At 48.4% G+C, this 23,167-nt stretch overlaps 2 protein-coding genes across 11 annotated transcripts in view; one reads left to right on the plus strand and one right to left on the minus strand.

Annotated features, from left to right (window-relative positions):
* LOC137427342 (uncharacterized) overlaps nucleotides 1-6,953 on the minus strand; it is a 147,928-nt gene extending 140,975 nt beyond the window's left edge. The window contains exons 1-2 of the mRNA XM_068116781.2: nucleotides 6,767-6,953; nucleotides 2,088-2,198 (exon numbers count right to left, since the gene is read on the minus strand). Of these exons, the coding sequence (XP_067972882.2) occupies nucleotides 2,088-2,198; nucleotides 6,767-6,953 (298 nt within the window). The remainder of the gene's footprint in view (nucleotides 1-2,087; nucleotides 2,199-6,766) is intronic.
* Nucleotides 1-23,167, plus strand: part of LOC137427351 (uncharacterized) — a 137,251-nt gene that overhangs the window by 32,611 nt on the left and 81,473 nt on the right. For 2 of the 10 annotated variants that reach the window (XM_078777134.1, XM_078777139.1), the window contains exons 2-3: nucleotides 4,341-4,409; nucleotides 6,343-6,444. The exons of 2 other annotated variants lie outside the window; for them this stretch is intronic. In XM_078777134.1, coding sequence (XP_078633260.1) covers nucleotides 6,393-6,444 — 52 coding nt within the window. In that variant the 5' untranslated portion in view covers nucleotides 4,341-4,409; nucleotides 6,343-6,392. Of the gene's footprint in view, nucleotides 1-4,340; nucleotides 4,410-6,340; nucleotides 6,445-6,797; nucleotides 7,166-23,167 lie in introns of those variants that run through there. 6 more of the 10 variants (XM_078777132.1, XM_078777137.1, XM_078777133.1 and 3 more) reach the window with 4 other exon arrangements.

Genomic DNA, 23,167 nt, shown 5'->3' on the forward strand with positions numbered 1-23,167 from the left:
AAGTGTTTTCTCTGACAATTTTTATTGGAGGTACCGGTACCATTTGGGTCATGAAGCGAATGTGATTTCAAGTTTTTCGTTGTGGACAAAAAAAAAGGTGTGTAAACCACTGATCATGGCCATGGACTGAAGTGGTGGGGTGCGGGGAGTGGTTTGAGGGTAACGTCAGCAAAAAGAGGAGGGTGCAATCCCCCATCCCACTCTCTCTTGGTCCTGGTTTTGGTCATGGGCGGTCACCCTTTGGCTCGAGTGTGTTCGTGAGGAAAACTTGAGCTCGGTAAACCTTTGCAACGTCGGAGGAGGAGGAGGTGTTGGTTGATGGTGGTGCTCTTCGGAGACGGAGGAGATAGCCAGAAAACAAAAGGAGGCTATCCTGTCTGCCTGCCTCATGCCAGCGGCTGGCTACAGGCGCAAATCTGCGCCATCTTGTGTGCTTTCCGCGCGGGGTGGCTGTACCGCGGATACGACCATCAAACTCCTCAAAGCCTCGTAGGCCAGAGCTGAGTGCCAGCCATTTACAAATACAAAGAACATTATTTTGTTTCGTTATCATTCCCTTGTCTGTAATTGTGTCTGAGTGGAGGATCCTCATTTAGGAATTTTAGTTGTACCTCACCTTTCATTTTTCATCGTCTTGCAATTCTTTTCATTAAATCCTTTATTTTTGCATTTCATTCTTGTTTTGTGAATTTTTCTTGTCCTGCACGTTTATTTGTTTGTGGTCTCGGAAAACCCAAGTCACGTCCGCTCGTTCCGGTAAGCCTTGTCACCCTCCACTACCCCGCTCCACACGTGTCACTACCGCCATAATTGGGTAAACGCCTCAGAGTTGAAGCTCGGTCAGGCCATCCATCACCCTGGTGTTCCCCACAGGGTAGACACACGACAATATCTAGTGTTCTCAAGGTCAACCAAGTACAATGCTCTCCGATGGCCATACAACTTAGTGTGCGATAGGGTTGCCCTTTATCTGAACTTCTGTACTCTCTCGCCATTAAACCTCTTCTACTTCAATTGTGTAGTTCATATTGAACAATGGTTTACATATGCACATCCTTTTTTTTCGAGACTAGATCCAAGATGGCTGACTTGTGGCCATTTTGTTACTTGAATGTGCCACGAACCATTTCTTGCATGGTCCAATTTTGTCCTATCTCGCATGGTCTCGCACATGCATGGTCTGATTTTGTTCAAACTTGGCACATGCACAGATGGCATACACGTGCACCTCACTTTATTTTGCAGGCCGCCGACTGGTAGACTGGCGGCCATTTTAACATTCCCAATCGAAAACATACATGTCACATGACTATCTTAAACAATCTTTAAATTTATCCAGGTCTTCAAAACAGCTGTTTACCACCATCTCTTGTCTTCCCCCATCCAAAACCTTGATCTCTTCTAACCCCTGTTAATTCACCCCAGATCCACTATTTCTTTTGAAATCCCGACTTCTTTCTTTCCTGGAAGTTCCAACAGTGTCCATGTGTTTCATACCTTTCCCACCCCCCCCCCCCTGCCTTCCCATGCCTCCTCCCCCCAAGCCCTCTCCCTCCCACGGATCTTCCGTTGTCCCGGTTCTCTGCTGTAGTACTTGTGTGCTTCCCTCTCTCTCCCCATCTTGTCTCCCGCTCCCTTTATTGTATGTTTTGTGTGTCCGTTTGTCTTTTTTGTGATTGACGTTCACTCTTTCACGAGCCTCGATCTTGTATTTTAAAAAAAAAACAACGTGACCCACATCATTGATATTTATGACTGAATAACCCAATCGTACACAATCTTCCATGTCACATGACCACTCAAGTCAATTGTGCACACACATAAATCTTGGAAATATGAGCTAGCCCTTTAACTCCGTACAGCAAAATTAATAAAACCATGGAGGATATGACATTTTATGTCTTTTTCTCCTTGTCGTTGGTTAAAATTCTGATCCAACTATGAAGGGGATAATTGATGTTTGAGAAATTGATCTCCTGTCATGGTTATTTCTTCAAGCAATTAAATCAGAACACAGGGTTTTGTCTCGTGAGCACCAGAATTCATCATCAAACTTTCTAAATCAAAATGTATAGACTGACAGAAACCTTCATGGGGATGGTTCTTGAGGAAAGAAGCTTCAGCATCATTTGGTTCAGGTTGATCCAGGTGAACATCATTGTCGTGCTCAGTTTTCACTTCCACTTTCACAAAGAAATCTGGAAAAAGCAACTTTTATTAAATGCAGGTACTCTTGCGTCACATGCATAGCCGTTTTCATACTCTCAAAGTAAATAAATAAATATTGCATTAAAATCAATGATTCGAGGTCTTCCTTGAAGAGAGAAAATAAAACATTCCCCTACGGGAATAGCGTAGTATCAAAACATTATGATATCAAAGCATTACGTTCTGTATAAACTTCCTCAATGTTACAAGATGCTTCCTTCCCGACCACAACCTCGGTGGGAATTTCGCCACCACCCAAAAACACAACCAAACAAAACAGAGAAGGGAAGAAAAATGTAGAGAAGGCAAAATAGAGAAGGTTTTCTCCCGACCTTCATTTATTGGCAAATCACATACAATTGCGATCCAACATGTGATCAGTTGTTTTGTTTTTTCTCAAAAGTCAACCCTGATGGAAAATAAAATTTCCACCTCACCACATGCTTTACCACTTGCCATTCCTTCGTCTTTCCTATATTCACCTTCAGACCTTTTGTCTCCATACATTCCTTCCACTTGTTCATCTTTTCCTTCAGTCCATCCATACTTTCCGCAATCAACACCAGATCATCTGCATACAACAACGCCCACGGTAAACCCTCCTTTACGTTCTGAGCCAGCACCTCCATCACAGCTAAAACTGGGTTACTCTCTGTGTTGCCATCCCATTCATTCTCTGTATTCAACAGCATTTCCATCTATCTTTTCCATCTTCCTTTAATTCCATCTGGGTCCACAACGATTTGTCCCACTTCATCCTTCAAGCAACTCACCCCCATCACATCACACCTCTCTTTCGCTATCTGCTTTGCAATCCTGAATACCGCTCTCTGACCCTCTTCCGAATCCAAGCGTTCTCTGAACATTTTCCTACATGCCTCCTGCGCCTTTGCTACCTCTTTCTTTGCAGCCTTCTTGGCTGCCTTATAACTTTCATGCTCTGCTTTTTCTGCTCCCGTGCCCTTTGCCTTCTGCCACTCCTTGAACTTCTTCCTCTTCTCGTCAAGCCTCTTTCCAACTTCTTCATCCCACCACCATGTTTCCGAGTGCCTCGGTGGTCCTTTTGTCCATCCACATACCTCACCAACGGCTCCCAACAGACTATCTTTCATTGACATCCAACCACGTTCAAGCTCAACCACATCATCCTCGACCCTACTCAGCCTCTCTTTTAATGCCTCCCTTACTGTCACCTCTTTCAACCTCCACACTTTCATTCTCGGTTGGTACTTCACCCGCCGAGCTCTCCTCGCACCTTTCACGCTTATGTCGCAGACAACCAAGTGGTGCCATGAAACAGCCTCCTCCCCGGGGATCATCTTTGTGTCCCGGAGGTGCCCCCTATCTCGCCTACGCACCATCAGGTAGTCAACGGTTGTCATCGACCCACCTGACGTGTATGTAACAAGCTTATTATCCCCTTTCTGGAACTGAGTGTTACAAATCAACAAATCAGCTCCATCAACAAACTCCAAAATCCTTTCACCTTCTCCATTTCTCACACCATATCCGTAACCCCCATGACTCCCTCAAAACCTACCATAATCCTTCCCACATGTCCATTTAGGTCTCCTACCACAACAACTTCCTCATCTTTCACGTTTTCCATCAGCTTCTCTATCGCACACCAGAACTTGTCCTTCTCTTCATCGCTCCGACCAACCTGCGGAGCATATCCCGAGATGACATTCACCAAGAGCTTTCCAATCATCATTCTCACCATCATCAACCTATCACTCACTCTAGTCACACTCACCACACTGTCTACAAACTCCTCAGAAAACAGGACACCAGCACCATTGCATTCACGCCCTTCGGGCACCCTTGCCACACAAACTTGTATTTCTGTCCCTGCCTACCTTTCACCATTCTCACACCACTTCCCTTCCATCTCGTCTTGCACACAACATATGTCCACTCTTCTTCTGACCAATACTTCCACCACTTCTCCTGATCTCCCTGTCATTGTCCCTACATTCAATGTCCCAAACCTCAGAAACCGATCTCCACTTCGGGCTGTACCCTGCCCATATGTCGTTGTAATTGTCATGGTTCTCTTTTTGAGGCAATGTTTTTATGGTCGGATGCCCTTCCTGACGCCAACCCTCTTTGTCGCCTCTTACGACACGCAGGGATACGGTGTACCTATTCTAACCAGGGTACACACCAGGAACATTCACCAGCATATATTCAACTGAAAGGTGAGGAACCCCCTTCCACTCCCCCACTCCCTTCCTCACCCCTCCCTCTCCTGCCTCCTGACAAGGTGGAGAAGTTATTGTCACACTTCGACTCTGATTCTGCAACTGGACCAGATGGCATCAGCCCACGGGTCCAAAAATCCTGCTCTGTCGCTCTATTTCACCCTCTCTCTGTTCTTTTCACCCTCTCTTTTGCTCAAGGTCATCTGCCATCTGCTTGGAAATCAGCCAACATCACCGCTTTACACAAAAAGGTGCAAAAATAGATCCTTGCAACTACAGACCAATCAGCCTGCTCCCAATCATCAGCAAGCTCATGGAATCAATCATCGCTTCTGACATCAAATCCTTACTCTTCTCCAATGGCTTGATCTCGGATCATCAATTTGGATTCAGACCAGGTCATTCTACTTTGGACGTGCTGCTTCTGCTGTCTCAACAACGGATGGAGGTCCTCAATGTCAAACAGGAAATAATAGCCGTCTCCCTTGACATATCACGTGCCTTAGATACAGTCTGGCACCCAGCTCTGCCCTCCAAACTCTCCTCCTGTGGTATCCAGAGAAATCTCCATGCATGGCTTGCGGACTTCCTCTCTGGTCAGAGTCAACATGTGGCCCTGAATGGATTTCTCATCTCCCCTTCCTGTTCAGGCTGGAGTTCCCCCAAGGCAGTGTTCTGAGCCCTGTGCTTTTTCTGGTCTTCATCAATGATCTCTCCGACTCTCTGGAAAATCCTCTCTATCTCTTTGCTGATGACCACTCTCTGCCGCTCCATGCCTCATCCCTCAGATCAGCAGTCTGCAGCCTCCTCACTCTCTGCAGACCTGGACAAAATCACAGACTGGTCAAACAAGTGGAACATGTCTTTCAATCCTGACAAATTTCACACCCTTACTATGTCTCTTCAAAAAGATAGTCTGGAAAACCCTCCCATCTACTTTCTGAACAATCCTCTCCAAGAAGTTCTGTCAATCAAGCTTTTGGGTCTCACTATCTGCCATAATCTTTCCTGGGAAAACCACATTTCAATTCTGGCCTCCAAAACCAGTCGCCGACTGGGCATCCTCCATCGTGCGAAGTCCTTCCTTGGCACACCTGAGCTCACCACATACAAGGGTTTCATCCGCAGCTCAATGGAATACTGTTCTCCCCTCTGGGCTGGTGCTCCTTCCTCACACCTAGCTCGGCTTCATGCTGTTGAAACCAACGCTTTCAGAATCATTGAAATCTGCCCGATGAAGCTAACTCCAAGGGCCTTTCACTCACTCACCGCAGGCAGGTTGGTGGTCTTTGTCTTCTACCGACTCCGCTCCGGGCCTAGCTCCCCCAGCTCTATCTGTGCTCTGTCCCCCAAATATTCCTGCAGGTCGCACAAGATCTGCCTGCAACCCTCTTATGGTTAAACTGCCAAAATCAAGACTCTCTGCTCACCTTCACTCTTTCATTCCTCTTCTCTCCCGACTGGAACAAACTCCCTCACTCTGTTCAATCCCACTGCTCCCTCCAGGTCTTTAAAACAGCTGTTCACCACCATCTCTTATCTTCCCCCATCCAAAACCTTGATCTTTTCTACCCCCGTTAATTCACCCCAGATCCACTTTTTTGAAATTCCCGACTTCTTTCCTGGAAGTCCGAGCAGTGTCCATGCGTTTTATACCTCTCCCACCCCACCCCCCTTCCCGTGCCTCCTCCCCCCCAAGCCCTCTCCCTCCAACTAGTCTCCTGATGTCCCTGTTCTCTACTGTTGTACTTCTGTGCTTCCCCCCTCTCTCCCCATCTTGTCTACCGCTCCCCTTTTTTTGTGTTTTATGTGTCAGTTGATTTTTTTGTGATTAGTGTTAGCTCTTACACGAGCCTCGATCTTGTATAATAAATAAACCCGCAAGTGGAAACACCTGCCACATTCTCTTCAATCTCAATCTTCCCTCCAGGTCTTCAAGACAGCTGCTCATCACCATCTCAGATCATCCCCGATCCAACCATGATCACTTCCACCCCAAATGACCGCATTCCAAAGCACTCAATTTTTCCAGGTAATTGTGGTGTTTTTTTCACCCCTCTCACCAACTTATATCTGTTAGTTGGTTGTTGGTTTTGTTACTTTTGTGTTTCATCCACACTTTCTCCTTCCTCTTCCTCCTGTCTAACATTCAACGTGTGTGCAGTTTGTTCACCCCCATGTGTCCTTCTCCCATCCCCTTCATCTCAATCTCACTTATACTGTGCTGTTGTTGTTGTTTCCTCTTTCCATTTTAATACCTTCCATTCTGCTCTCAGTTATCCACGAGCCTCTATCATGTATGGAATTTTTATTTTTAAACCGACATCAGAAGTGATGTGGAACACACAACTCACCATTCGGCTGGTCGCTTTTCTCCTCCTCCAGACCAAAGGAGTTCACATCCTCTATTTTGATCTGCAGAATCTCAGGAAATCCTTCCAGCTCCTCAACCTTCATTCCACAAACGAGCACAGTCTGCTGTCCCAATTCTGGCTGCACACCACAGGAATCCTTCCAACAGCCAACTTGAGCATACATCATGGGTGAACCTATAGAGGCAAAAAGACAAACCACTCTTCCCGATGTGTGCTCCACTCTAAGTCCCTTCATCCCACACAGTACCTACATGTGAAGTACCTGTGTATTTGAGACCTTATGCCCTCCTTAAATCAGTTAGAATAACATAAAGGTTCATCACACACATACGGTGCATCCTGGGACATCCACAAAAATTAATTGTACATGTTGCAGGCTTTTTGACAAAACTGTTTATTGTATTTTTGTTGATGTGAATTTTGAAACATACAAAAGTTTAGATATTAAGAGAAAATCTGAGCCTATTCAGCAATTGTATTCAATGGTGAGAAGGCCTCACACACAAGCACAGGGGATGTGTATCAAGGAGTGCTTGTGCTCAGATATAATCAATGCCGCAGATAAGCTGATACGTACAGTCGTACACAGTTTCCCCACATCATTAACTTTCAGATAATAAATAAGGAACTTACTTTTTTAAGGGAATTCAGTTCAAGTTCATCACACTGGCAATTGGCACTGGGTCACCTGGAGTGAAGCTTTACAGGAAGACTATTTGTATGCATAGGAAGATTTTTTTTTTTTTGGAAAATTGAACGAGTATGTTTGCACATAAAGAGCAAGAAGAATCGTCAAATCGCAAAATTCTAAATGTTCAACAACAGACAAATGGGCAGGATTGTGGGGTTTTTACATTTGTCTGTTCACCAAATACCCCTCAGACTGCAAAACCTTCTTGATACACCTGTATGTACCCAGAAACCTTCTTGTCCCTTCTTGAAACAAACCAAAACATCCCTCAGACATCTGCGGATCAAGGCCTATTGTGCATTGTAGTACTTTTTAATCTGTGTGTGCCACTGTCTTATATTACAAACAATGTCCCTTGTGATCTGTGAGTTACTCCATCACTTATAACCTACCAGTCTGACATTCCCCGATTACCAACCACTATTTTTCTTCCTTTCCCCAAACCCAGGTCTTGCTCCATTTTAGCTACTGCACTAAAGACTCTGCCAGATCCAACACTAAGTAACAGCCATTTATTTAGCAATTTATGAAATACCTTCCGTAAGTCTAGGTATGCTTCACCCACTACACTTGCTTCATCTTCCCAATCAGCAATTGCTTCAGAGAATTCCAAAAACTTCTTACATGGTGATGATTTTCCTTTTTCAAATTCATACCGGCTGTCTTAAATTAATTTACTTAATGGTTCCTCATCTGCTCCAATAGCTTCCCCATGGTGCAGAAAGGTCAACGGTTTTCCAATGTTTCCCTTGAGCCCCGAAACGTATAGGATAAGCTATACAAGAAAGTTTGACGCAGGAAACAACTTTGCCCATCATGCCTCTGCTGTATTAGTCCCACATTGATTCAATCGATTGAAATCATTTCACCGAGAGGAATGAAGAGAAGAACAGCACAGAGATATGAGGAGGGTTTATATTGTATTAAATATATTTCCGACATATAAATGATTATGAGCTGACAGGATCGCCGAGAGTTGCAGTCTCCAATCCGTGGCTGATGGGCAACATATTTCCACCAGACTCTTTGATGTTGCCTCGCACCGCTCTTGAAAATACAGTCATTCCAAACCGAATGGCACATATGGAACCGGAAGTATGCAATCTACTGGGTTTTTTTTTCACCATCTGGTTCTTCCATGATTATTATGCCATGATCGATGTCTTCCACAGCAAAACTTTGATGCTGCAACAGGGAGATGGCAGTTCCATTAAATGAATCCTTGGACATTGTGGAAGATGGAAGGTGGCAGTTGTTGTTCACAGCTGCAGATGTGAATACTTTGCAACTAAGCATTGCTGGACAGACTACCAGCTCTCTCTCAAAGTGGTCACAAACCGCATTGCCCATCTGTGCGGAGAGGAACAGCGCACAGTCATAGTCAATGCTGAGGCCAATGTGATGCAACCTGTCAACAAGCTCTGTCTCTCTCGCAGGTTTGTACATGCAACATCATTCCAATGTACATTGGAACAGGAGTTCCTTGGTTGATGTTGTGCCAAACTGATGTGACGTCATCTGTTTCTTCGCATTCGTGCTCGGCACTTGTATTTTAGCAGCTGTGCAATAGAAAGACATGCAGGTCTTAGAGAGCTGAAAGTTTGATCCTTGATACTGGACCCTTCCAGTATCATGCCTACCAATGCAAGGAGTGTTGGGCACTGAGCTCTTCTGGCATGCCTCATGGAATATTCCGTCAAATGACTCTCATTTGTCAAACAGTTGCTGGCGGATAATTTTTGCTGCCCTGGCAAGTTGAATTCCATCACTGTCACTGTCCTGCTGACGAACTTTGGCCAACGCAGCTCCTACGTCTCTATCAAAAACAAGGACATCCCAACCCTTGCTTTGAGGTCTCATGTCGGGGAAGTGAACCAGTATTCGCTGCTTCAGCCGAGTGAAACGAATTATCTGACTCATTTGCACACCAAGCTGTTCCATTTTTACTTTATAAAGGTGGGCTAGATCAGTTAGCTTGAAGACTGGTGCAATTTGCTTGTCCCGTGTGGGTCTCTTCAATGTACATCACAAGCTCAGCAAAGGCTATGCCAGAGAGCACACGCTCCTGATCAGAATCAGTTTACCTTGCTTTCTCTGCTGCTCGTGGCCCTGTGTGTTGCAAGACGCGACTAACAGGGTTGGCGGCAGGAGGGGCATCCGGCCATAAAACATTGCTTCAAAAAGTGGACCACGGTGCCGCGGGGAAAAATGGCCTCTAAAGGTGGTTCTTATTCTTCTTCTTCTCTGCTGCTCGTGGCCTGTTGTACAATGCAGCCAAGCACTTGGCATGATATTTGCATTCAAAAGCGATCATGTCTCCTGTACTGAATTTGCCCAGAAGCTTTGTATCGTCGACGAGGGTTGCATTTGTACGCGCACGTCTGTCCAGCTCAATGGTGGATACCTCGTGAAGCTCGACAAAACCACCTGGCTGTTCACAGAGGAAACACAAATCTGCACCGGTTTTAGAAATGCTTGATGTTCTTGATCTGGTCCATTTACAGACACCTGCTTCATCCTTACGTCCACAATCACTAGCTTGTAGTTTTCTCTTCTCTGCCCTTTGCAGCATGGTATTATTAAATTGCAGCCTGGATGTTTTATGCCATTTGGCATTGTTGGTTGAAAGACTCTCCAAAACACCTTGCCCCTAATGTATTATTGCGGTTTTAGGAAACCGCTAAGAAGCAATGGCAACCACTATAGAGGTTCCCCAGAAGTTATTTCACAGCAGATTAGGCCGAGAAAAATATATTTCCGGTCTCTGGTCAGCGCGCGCATCGATTTTGACCCTGCGCGTCAACAATTTCTTTTTTCAAATTTGGTATAGACGTTCGCGCACGGTTCTCCCCTACAAAACTGCGTTTAGTTTGTCCAAATCCAACCAGCCGTTCCAAAGATATGAGTAGTTTTGTGTGCCGTGACGTCATGAATCCAATAGGGAAGTTGCATGTGACATCGTCTTAGTCACGTGACCGCTTGGGTGGCAAAACATTGCTTCTGCCACCATACGTAATGGCGGCAATTTGAAACTCGTCTCACATATAAATTGCCCCCTACACGATGGTGAAGAGTTGTTGTGCTGTCGGATGTACAGCCCGATTTCATCCGGACGACAACGCTAAACCGGTTTCACAGCTGCCTTGACTGCAGCTCTCAGGTGAGAATATGGCTCATGAGGTTGTTACCTTCGCTTGCGAAGTGAAAAGCAGGATTAGGCATTTGGTTACGTACATGTGGAGTGTGTATAGCGTACGTGTGGAGTGTGTGTGGCGTACGTGTGGAGTGTGTGTGGCGTACTTGTGGCGTACTTGTGGAGTGTGTGTGGCGTACTTGTGGCGTACGTGTGGAGGGTGTGTGGCATACGTATGGCGTACTTGTGGAGTGTGTGTGGCATACGTGTGGCGTACGTGTGGAGTGTGTGTGGCGTACGTGTGGAGTGTGTGTGGCGTACGTGTGGAGTGTGTGTGGCATACGTGTGGAGTGTGTGTGGCATACGTGTGGAGGGTGTGTGGCATACGTATGGCATACTTGTGGTGTACGTGTGGCGTACGTGTGGAGTGTGTGTGGCATACGTGTGGCGTACGTGTGGAGTGTGTGTGGCGTACGTGTGGTGTACGTGTGGAGTGTGTGTGGCATACGTGTGGCGTACTTGTGGCGTATGGCGTACATGTGGAGTGTGTGTGGCGTACGTGTGGAGTGTGTGTGGCATACGTGTGGCGTACGTGTGGAGTACGTGTGGCGTACGTGTGGAGTGTGTGTGGCGTACCTGTGGAGTGTGTGTGGCGTATGTGTGGCGTACGTGTGGAGTATGTGTGGCGTACTTGTGGAGTGTGTGTGGCGTACATGTGGCGTACTTGTGGAGTGTGTGTGGCGTACTTGTGGCGTACGTGTGGAGTGTGTGTGGCGTACTTGTGGCGTATGTGTGGAGTGTGTGTGACGTACGTGTGGCGTACGTGTGGAGTGTGTGTGGCGTACTTGTGGCGTGTGTGGCGTACTTGTGGCATACGTGTGGAGTGTGTGTGGCGTATGTGTGGAGTGTGTGTGGACCGTGGAGTGCGTGTGGTGTACTTGTGGGTCCACAGGCAGATGACACAGCCTCGGTTTCTCGCAATACTGCGAAAACGCCTCAACAGGCAAGCTACGGGCGTAAACTGACAGGTCCGTCTGACGAAACGACAGCTTTCCCGCCATGTTGTTTATGCCACCCAATTTGGCGGCCGGAACCGGTTGCCATGGACGACGCCCACACGATGCAAGGCCTCTATCGGCTGGATATTGTCATTTATTGAAACGAAGACGTTCTTTGTCGGGTTCGTGTGAAGCAACCAGAAGGCCGAGAGAGCTGTGGGTGGTCTCGTTAGTTAGGCCTGGATCCTATCTCGTTTGTCATGAAGTAGTAAGTGTCTGTGATAATCTGGTGGACAGGGAGAAGAGATCGTGGGAGACCATCGGCCTGTTAGACCACTTGCGCATGCGCAGTGTTGACGCGATCGACGCATTGGAATGTTTAACGGTACGGCGAGGCGATCTCGAGATCGAACTGGCAGTCTATAATATGCTTGAAGAACTTAATAATTTTCAGAATAAATACATTTTAAAATAACTTAAGCTTGTGTTCATTATTTACAAAAAAAAAGGCCTACAAGTCCCATTGGCTGTCTTTAATTTCTCTCTGGACAGCGCCACAGCAGATGACGAGGACCGCAAGGCATGAGGACACAAAAACACCTCTATATGTTCAATCCATGCTTTTCAAAAAAAGAAAAAAAAAAACCGCATCACCGCATCAATTCTGGAGCTTTGGTCTGACCAGAGACCAGCAATATATTTTTTTTTGGCCTTATCATCGTTCCTTCCCCTTATACGGGTCAGTGTAGCTGACATGGTAATTGTCATTTCATACTCACGGAGCCGTTTAAAACCCGAAATCTCCACAACGCTTCCTCGACTCACGAAGATGTTTAAAACCAGAAATCTCCACAATTCTTCCTCGACTCACAAAGATGTTTCAAACCAGAAATATCCACAACTCTTCCTCCAATCACGAAAATGTTTAAAACCAGAAATCTCCACAATTCTTCCTCTACTCACGAAAATGTTTAAAACAAGAACTCTCCACAATTCTTCCTCGACTCACGAAAATGTTTAAAACAAGAACTCTCCACAATTCTTTCTCTGCTCACGAAAATGTTTAAAACAAGAACTCTCCACAATTCTTCCTCTGCTCACGAAGATGTTTAAAACCAGAAATCTCCACAATTCTTCCTCTACTCACGAAAATGTTTAAAACAAGAACTCTCCACAATTCTTCCTCTACTCACGAAGATGTTTAAAACAAGAACTCTCCACAATTCTTCCTCTACTCACGAAGATGTTTAAAACCGGAAATCTCCACAGGTCTTCCTTTACTCACGACGCTGTTTAAAACCGGAAATCTCCACAATTCTTCCTACATCCACAAAGATGTTTAAAACCCGAAATCTCCACATCCCTTCCCCCCTCATGAAGAGGTTTAAAACCCGAAATCTCCACAACTCTTCCCCTCTTCACAAAGATATTGGAAATCTGAAATCTCCACAACTCTTCCTCGATTCATGAAGATATTTCAAACCTGAAATCTCCACAACTCTTCCTTTATTCACGAAGAGATTTGAAACCGCAAATCGACACAACTCTTCCTCTATTCACGAAGATATTGGAAACCTGAAATCTCCACAACTCTTCCTCTATTCACGAAGATATTTCAAACCCAAAATCTTCACAACTCTTCCTTTATTCACGAAGATATTTGAAACCACAAATCGACAACTCTTTCTCTGTTCACGAAGATATTGGAAACCTGAAATCTCCACGACTCTTCCTCGACTCAAGGATATTCGAAAACTGAAATCACCACAACGCTTCCTCTATTCACAAAGATATTTGAAACCCCAAATCTCCACAACTCTTCCTATATTCACGAAGATATTAGGAAACGTGAAATCTCGACAACTCTTCTCCATTCACGAAGGTATTGGAAACCCGAAATCTCCACAACTCTTCCTCTACTCACAAATATGTTTAAACCCAAAATCTCCGCAACTCTTCCTCGACTCACGAAGATGTTTGAAACTCGAAATCTCCAAAAACTCTTCCTCTATTCACAAAGAGGTTCAAAACCCGAAATCTCCACAACACTCTCTATTCACGAAGATATTTGAAACCTGAAATCTCCACAACTCTTCTCCATTCACTAATATATTGTAAATCTGAAATCTCCACAACTCTTCCTCCATTCACGAAGATATTGGAGACCTGAAATCTCCACAACTCTTCCTCGATTCACGAAGATATTTGAAACCCAAAATCTCCACAACTCTTCCTCGATTCACGAAGATATTTGAAACCAAAAATCTCCACAACTCTTTCTCTATTCTCGAAGATATTTGAAACCCCAAATCTCCATAACTCTTCCTATATTCACGAAGATCTGAAATCTCCACAACTCTTCCTCTATTCACAAAGATATTGGAAACCCGAAATCTCCACAACTCTTACTCTCGTCACAAAGATATTGGAAATCTGAAATCTCCACAACTCTTACTCGATTCACGAAGATATTTGAAACCCCAAATCTCCACAACTCTTCCTATATTCACGAAGATATTAGGAAACCTGAAATCTCCACAACTCTTCCTCTATTCACGAAGATATTGGAAACCCGAAATCTCCACAACTCTTCCTCTATTCACAACTATGTTTAAACCCAAAATCTCCGCAACTCTTCCTCTACTCACGAAGATGTTTGAAACTCGAAATCTCCAAAACTCTTCCTCTATTCACGAAGATATTTGAAACCTGAAATCTCCACAACTCTTCCTCCATTCACGAAGATATTTGAAACCTGAAATCTCCACAACTCTTCCTCGATTCACGAAGATATTTGAAACCTGAAATCTCCACAACTCTTCTCCATTCACGAAGATATTGGAAACCTGAAATCTCCAAAACTCTTCCTCTATTCACGAAAAGGTTTAAAACCCGAAATCTCCACAACACTTCCTCTATTCACGAAAAATATAAAACCCGAAATCTCCACAACTCTTCCTCCACTCGCAAATATGTTTCACCCGAAATCTCCACAACTCTTCCTCGACTCACAAATATGTTGAAAAACTAAAATGTCCACAACTCTTCCTTTACTCACGAAGATGTTTAGAACCAGAAATCTCCACAACTCTCTTTGTGTAAAATTTCTCTTTCGTTGCACGTGTCCTGCAAACCGGTTCCGCGCTTGATTTCTGCACGACTCTTCTTCCTCTCTGTGTCTATCCTATTATATGTTTGATCTCTCGAATCCCTCTCGATCGTGATCTCACCCCCACCAACGTGTTTTACCAGATCATTGTTTCCAGACTATAATCTTGCTAAAATATATTCCACAAAAGAATATCCATCTTCAAGAAAAAAAAACGAGGAAAAACGAGGTTCGACAAGCCAAGCTAGAATATATATCCGTTATTTTGAGAGGTCAGCGTCACTGAAAGGTTGTTGTTGTTTATTTGTATGTGCCCAGTTGTTTGATGACCAGATGCATTTCTCTCGGCTATCCCTCATTCCAGGGATGTGTTCAGTTACAAAGCAGCTCGATAGCGCTTTGGTTAAGCCAGTTGGCGAGTATTCCACAAGAAACTTGCGAGCTCAACACACCCATGTTTGAGAAGGTTGAAATCCCACAAACCAAGCAAGAAACGTGGGGGGAGGAAGAGTTTTATAGAAAGAAAATAAATTTAATCGTCGTGTTAGTGAGGGGGTGGAGGGGTGAAGAATATATTGATATTGCTTTTCCCAACAAAGCTCGTTTCCCGACGCAGCCATAAAGAGGCGTTCACAGATAAAGTTCGTGTAAAGGGGCGCCTCACGCCTGGCAATTAAAATTAAATACACCAGCAACGGTACCCGCCCTAAGGGGCGGGGCTTCAATTGGGAGGCCCAAATGAAAAGGCAAAATATCAGAAATTGAAGGCTTTTTTTTATTTTAAACGATTTATATAAACATCCGTTGAATCACATCACACTCAAATCATCAAAATCTATAACTAGAACGGGCACTCGGTAGAGCGCATACCTTCGCCGCAGCTACTGTTCTGTACTTGGCATGGGAGTGTAGGGAACAGAACAGTGAACAGTTTGGTGCTGATTTCATGCAAATCGGATAAGAATTGACCGAGTTATGACAAAAAACGCACATTTTGCAAGGTCGTGACCCCCCTGACCTTTGACCCCCAACCGCTAACAAGGGTAATGTCTTCACTGGGTCATGTCGTATATCACAAGATCGGGCATTGAATTCTGAACATTTTGGCATTAGTTGCATGCCAATTGGATAAAAATTGACCGCGCTATGGTAAAAATACGATTTTGACCTTTTCGTGACCTTGACCTTGACCTTTGACCCGATTGCTCCCAAAATCTAATCAAATGTGTCCCGTATAATAACCAATCATCCCACCAAATTTCATGCAATTCGGTTGAATACTTTTTGAGTTATGCGAATAACATACACACACACACACACACAGACATACAAATAAATACACAGCGATCAAAACATAACCTTCCGCTTTTGCGAAGGTAATAATTTTTTTTTGGAGAATTTGAATAAAAGCCACATCACTGTTCATATCGGTAAATATTAGTCCATCGGGTTTGGAAAAACTGGAAATTTGGAAAAATTGGAAAAACATTGGAAAAACAATATAGCTTATTTTACTCGAAGGGGGTCCCAGGATTACCCACCCAATATTTTGTTGCGATCGGTTCAGCCGTTTTTGCGGTACCTGGGAACGGATGGACAGACAGACATTTGCTGAATTATAGTAAGATTCACTTCTTCATGCAGGTGTATGAACCAACTTGGCGCCCTTTTGTGAACTTTTCGAGAGCGTTACTTAGTTCCTCCTAAGAACACAAGGTTGTACAGCATGCACATGACATTTTTTGAATGTCCCTTCTTTTCTATTGTTAGACATCGATATAAATAAAACACAGTTTGTGTGTGTGTTACCTATAGACTCCTAAACGGAGAGGCTCACGTACTTGATATTTGGCATAGACATGGCCATTGAGCCTGGGAAGGACATGGCCTTCTGTTACGTGCTCCTCCCCAAACCCCGGTCACGGTGTACCTCCGAGCCCCGAGAGGAGTCACGGCAGAAAGATGTGTTATTCTGTGTGTCAAAGATCAATGGTGAAACCACACCAATTGTTACCAACAAACAAGTATTGTATTAAGGTCACACAAGAATAACAGTACAATAATAATATTAATCAGTTGTACAACCAATATATCATTCCTATGATGGTGCCATCAGTTTCATACAATATAACTCACTGTGCTCCAAGTGAGCGAAAATAACATTCCCAATGTCTCGGTCCCAGCTTCACACCAAAGTCGATCCACGCTCCAGTGATCGTCAGAACGATGTTGTATCGAGACCAGAATCCCACTCGGTTGACCGTCACACTGCCAAAGATAGGCAAAAGTGTCCTCAAGAGGCGGCTGGGAAATCACACCTTCGGGTATGGACGTTCAACGGCTCCTAATCGGCGAACCGCAAATTCACACTCAAAATCCACGTTACACACACACACCAGGTTAACGTCTGGATGCGGTGAAATGGTTGAAGCGAGGTGAAAAACCTGGAGCGATGCGAAATCAGGCGCGAGGCAAAATGCCCAACGGTCCGTTCTCGAGATGTAACGGCACTCCAATGATTGTCTTCGGAATCAACCGCAAAACCTGTCACGCAGGTTTATCTGTCACAGCGATAACAACTCTGTCGAAGGAATCCCTTTCCCAGGAAACCCAAAGTTCACTTGTGACCCCCGTTCGCCAGCATTTGCTCAAAACCTCAAGCAGCTCGGCTCCTTCTCTGACCTCACTCGCTCCGCCTCCTTTTCCTCCTCTCTTCCTCTTCATCCGGTTTCCGGTTTCTTTTTAAAACACTAACTTTTTTTACCTTTTGAAAACAGCTATCTCCAATTCACTTAAACGATAACAATAATAGTACATGCAACCAAAAATGTTGACAGTGGATGAGAACCACAACAACGGAAGTGACGAGTCCGTAACACCTACCTAAAAATATTTGACGAGATCCATATTTTTTATTCATATTTACCGCAGCGCATTTCAGCGAGGAACATTATACACTGAATCTCAGCATGTGCCAGAGCAGCTCGCTGATTCGCTCAGAGCGATCACGTGATGTTCCATCCTCGCCGCCAGACCATTGAACTGAAAATATATAGAACTAGCAGAAGTACTTGGCATTGCCAGGCGGGGGAGGGGAGAAAAGGGGAGATGGGGAAAGGGGGGGGCGGGGGGAGGGGAGGAGAAGGGGAGGAGGAAGGCCGGGGAGGGGAGGGAAGGGGGGTGGGAAGGGGAAGGGGAGGGGGGGAAGGGAAGGGGGGGGAGGAGGGGGAGGGGTCTTCGGAGCCTCCCCCTCTCCTCCCCTCCCCCCCCTTTCCCCTCCCCTCCCCTTTCCCTCCCATCCCCTCCCCTTCCCCCTCCCCCCGTTCCCCTCCCCTCTCCCGCCCGGCAACGCCGGGTCCTTCTGCTCGTTTTGTATAAGCTGTGGAATGTCCCTTCTTTTCTCTACTTTCCCACATGGCACATACCCTTATATAAAGGGGCCTTTTCTATTCCTCTGGCATTTTACCCAATAATCTGAACACGAGGCCACATTATTTTCTGGCTCACCGATGTTCTCCAGGTGTGCAATCATCATTTTCCTCCAATCACCATCCTTTTGGGCTGCTCGGATACCCGAGAGATGTGCACACTGGGCTCTGAGCTATCTCACCTTTGTTTGACTCTCAGCATAGCTACAAACTGCCATCCTGGTTTTTCACATGCAGGAAATACATCAATATGTGCACCACCTCTCGGATGGAGGTTAAGCTGGGGGTCCTGTCTGTCAGCATTAGTTGGTGGATGTTACACATATCATGGTGTCTTTCGCAAAGTATGAGTGAGTTATTACGGACATCCTGGAAAACTTACAAACACCTGCTCACTTGGTTTCGTAACCTGTGATGGAGTGTTGACCCACCCAGGATTGTAATCCCTGACGCCCTGTGTGGAGCTAGAGAATGAATGGTACCTGGTGAGTGGTGAGGAGTGTCCTTTCGTCTCCATTCCCATTAAAATGAAACAGAAAACCAAATACTACATTGGAGTCATCAGAAGGAACCAAAAAAAAAGGTAAAGACCAAAGATGGAGTCATCAGAAGGAACCTGGACAGGATTCGGGTTTCAGACGCTACTCCTTTACGCTGAAACCTATCCAGGTGCAGCCGAGTGATCCCTCCAGAAAAAAAATTTCTGCAAGAATTCACTTCTCCGTCGACAGATAGATAATATAATGAAAGAGAGAAATAAAGAGGTTTGAGTGCTTCAGAAAATCTAAGATCAGAACATCTTTCAATCCAAGAAACTCCTGCATTGCCATCTTCCCTCATCAAAAGGATTCAATCCTGGAAATGTGACGTGTTCATCCTGAACTGTCGTTCTGGTTTTCTTTGTGTTGTGATTTCCTTTTTGCTCCAAGAGAAAAACTTTCAAAGCTGAGGCAGCCATTTTATGTTTGTCTCGTCCAACTGTTATCAATTTATTACTTGCGATGTTTTAATGATTGGGACTCGTGTCTTTTTGTGTTTATATTTTGTATCTTATTATAATAGAGCAAAGTTTTATGGTTATGCACGCGACCAAAACGTCTCCTTATTCCTCTTCTTCTTCAAATAAAATTAACATCAACACCCTCTTAATTACGTTTCGGACTGGTGAGACCCCTCAAACCTTTGACGTGAAGGAGCTGGGGCTCCCACGTCGATCGGAAGAATGGACGCGACAAAAAGCTGGAATTCATCCGAGTTGCTTTAATCAAATCAAACACTCAGGCACTCTGAAAACCCTTTTATCGGGCAGCAATATATATCTATTATCCCGGGGGGTTTGCCCAGGCCCGGCGCCAGGGGGCGTGGCCCAGCGTCCTGGCTGCGGCCTGGCAAGTTGAGGGCGAGCCTGCCCGGGCATGCCCGGGCGTCCCGACCGAGGCCTGGCAAGTTGAGCGCGGGCCTGCCCGGGCGTCCTGGACGAGCCCGGCATGGTGATCGCTCCGCGTCCTTGATAGGTGCAAGGCGATTGTGAAAACCCAGCGGCAGCCGCTACACACGTCCCCCCAGAATCGACTTGCACCGGCAGGGTCAATTTGAGGGGGGTCCTGATGACCCGGCCGAAGCGACCCCTGGCGGGTCGTGGGAGGGGGTCCGGTGAGGTGGTGGGCGGTCGAGTGGGGGGCACCGTGGACGGGGGGCGGCCTCGCCGTGGCGGAAGGGCCACCCGTGGTGGGTGGTCGACGTCCACGTGCGCCGGCTTGAGACGGTCCACCGCAATCCGGTCCGACCTGCCGCCGATGTCGATGACGAACGACTTGTCGTCCCGTCGCAGCACCCGGAAGGGCCCGTCGTACGGCGGCTGGAGTGGCCACCGATGTGCGTCATGACGCACAAAAACATACTCCGCTGTGCGGAGTGCTGGGGGGACGTAGGACTGGGGGTCACCGTGGTGGGATGTTGGCACGGGGGCAAACCGTCGGGCGGCCTCCTGGAGGTCCGAGCGCTGGTGAGCTGCGGACCAGGGACTGGTAGCGTCGGGCACGAATTCGCCCGGGACGCGTAGCGCCTGGCCATAGACAAGCTCGGCGGTGGATGCCTGGAGGTCCTCCTTGGGGGCCGTGCGAAGGCCCAAAAGGACCCACGGCAGCCGGTCGGCCCAACCGCCGTCTTGAAGGCCGGCCATGAGCGCGGCCTTCATGGAGCGGTGGAATCGCTCGCACAACCCGTTTGCTTGGGGGTGGTAGGCCGTAGTACGGTGGAGCTTGACCCCCAGGTTGCGGGCGACCGCGCCCCACAGCTCGGAGGTGAACTGTGGTCCGCGGTCTGACGAGATGTCCGCCGGTGCGCCGAAGCGGGCGACCCAGGTGGCGATGAAAGCCTGCGCCACGTCGGCGGTGGTGGTGGAGACGAGGGGAACGGCCTCCGGCCACCTGGTGGTCCTGTCCACCATGGTGAGCAGGTGTGTGAACCCCCGTGACGGGGGGAGGGGGCCCACCAGATCCACGTTGACGTGGTCGAAACGTCGTTCGGGCACGGTGAAAGGTGCCAGCGGGGCCTGGGTGTGTCGGTGGACCTTGGCCCGTTGGCAGGCCGTGCAGGTGCTGGTCCAATCGCGGACGTCCCGACGAAGGCCGTGCCAGACGAAACGCGCCGACACCAGCTTCTGGGAAGCTTTCCGGCCCGGGTGTGAAAGGCCGTGGAGGGAGGCGAAGATGCGGCGTTGCCAGGTGACGGGCACAATGGGGCGAGGCTGGCCTTGGGAGACGTCGCAGAGCAGGACAGTGTCCGCGCAGGGGATGTCGGCCAGGCGGAGGCCCGTGTCCGCCGCCCGGAGGGCTTGCACCGTGGAGTCGGTGGTTTGGTCCGCCGCCATAAGCGCAAAATCCACGCCCAGGTGGACCGCGTTCGCGCTGGCCCGGGAAAGACAGTCGGCCACGGCGTTGTTTTTGCCGGCGACGTGCCGGATGTCCGTGGTAAACTCCGACACGGCGGAGAGGTGGCGCTGTTGGCGGGCGACCATGGCTCCGTGACCTTGGCCATGGCGTAAACCAACGGCTTGTGGTCGACGAACGCCGTGAAAGGTCGGCCCTCCAGGAGGTGGCGGAAATGGCGGACGGCCAGGTGTAGACCGAGGAGCTCCCGGTCAAACGTGCTGTATTTGAGCTCGTTCGGCCGGAGCTGCCGGCTGAAAAAAGCGAGTGGCTGCCAAACCCCGTTCACCCATTGCTCATGTACGGCGCCCACCGCGTAGTCGGAGGCATCCATGGTGAGGGCGATGGGAGCGTTGAGCACCAGGTGAGCGAGCAGTGTTGCGTCGGCGAGGGCCCGCTTTGAGCGTTGGAAGGCCGCATCCATTGCTGCGGACCAGGCGATGTCGTGCTTGGCCGGCTTGCCCCGGAGGGCTTCGTAGAGGGGCCGCATGAGTTGAGCAGCGCGGGGCACGAAGCGGTGATAAAAATTCACCATTCCCAGGAATTCCTGCAAGGCCTTTATGGTGCAGGGACGCGGGAACGTGGTGATGGCCTCGACCTTGGTTGGCAGCGGCACGGCCCCGTTCTTGGTGATGTGGTGGCCCAAAAAATCAACGGCCGTCGTGCCGAAGTGGCATTTGGCCGGGTTGACGATGAGGCCGTGCTCGCTGAGGCGCCCGAACAGTGTTCGGAGGTGGAGGAGGTGCTCGGCCCGGGACGTGCTGGCGACGAGGATGTCGTCCAGGTAAACGAAAAGGAACGGCAGGTCACGCAGCACGCCGTCCATCAAGCGCTGGAACGCCTGAGCCGCGTTCTTGAGACCAAACGGCATCCGCAAGAATTCGAATAAGCCGAACGGCGTGATGACTGCCGTTTTAGGGACGTCGGCCGCCCTGACAGGTACCTGGTGATATCCCCGTATGAGATCAATTTTCGAAAAAATGACCCGTCCCGCCAGACGGGCGGAGAAGTCTTGGATATGCGGGATCGGGTACCTGTCGGGGGTGGTAGCGTCATTGAGACGGCGGTAGTCGCCACACGGGCGCCATCCACCCCCCGGCTTTGGCACGATGTGCAGTGGCGAGGCCCACGCGCTATCGGAGCGCCGCACGATGCCGAGGTGCTCCAACGCGTCGAATTCGGCCTTCGCTACGGCGAGCTTGGCTGGGTCGAGGCGGCGGGCCCTGGCGTAGACCGGCGGGCCCGTGGTTGGTATGTGGTGCTCGATCCCATGCCGTACTGCGACGGCCGAAAACGTCGGCCGCGTGAGGGCCGGGAACTCCGTGAGCAGGCGAGCAAACTCGTTCGCCGCCGGGACGGTGCATGCCAGCTCGGTCGGCGCGGAGCTGCTCAATGTGCATACCAGGGAGCTGAAGGTTTCGGCGTTGATTAAACAACGCCGTTGGACGTCCACCAGCAGTCTGTGTGCGCAGAGGAAGTCGGCGCCTAGCAGAGCCATGGGCACGTTTGCGGTTACAAACGTCCAAGCAAAGCGTTGGCCGCCGAAGCAGAGGGTGACGTTGCGCGGGCCGAAGGTGCGGATGGTCGATCCGTTGGCCGCAACCAAGGAGGGGCCGCAAACCGCGGATTGCCTGTCCTGGTCAGAGGCGGGTATGACGCTCAGTTGGGCGCCGGTGTCACACAGGAAGCGCCGTCCGGACGCTTTATCCGTGATGAACAGTAAGTTGCCCGTGTGGCCGGCGCTCATGGCTGGTAATGAACGCCGGCCCGGCCGTTTCCCGGCCTGCCGAAGGTGCACGGGGGTCGGCATGTCCGGGCCTTCTGTCCGAACCTGGCATGATAGTAACACCACGCTTGGTCAGGTGGAGGCCCCGGTCGTCGTGCTGGAGGTGGTCGGCTCGGTGTAGCGGCCGCCAATTGCATCGGCAGTTCGGCCGTCGACCGTGCCGGGTGCTCGGGCGCCATGGGTGTTGCGTCGGACGGCGGTGGGTCCCATGTCGCCGCTGCGATGCGCTGTCCTGCGGCGGAGATCTTGTCGGCTTCTCTGGCAAGGGCCCGGGGATCTGTGATCGTCGTGCTTGCCAGGGCGAG

The sequence above is a fragment of the Myxine glutinosa genome, chromosome 5 (assembly GCF_964187855.1).
Source record: "Myxine glutinosa chromosome 5, kmMyxGlut1.1, whole genome shotgun sequence".
Lineage (NCBI taxonomy): Eukaryota > Metazoa > Chordata > Myxini > Myxiniformes > Myxinidae > Myxine > Myxine glutinosa.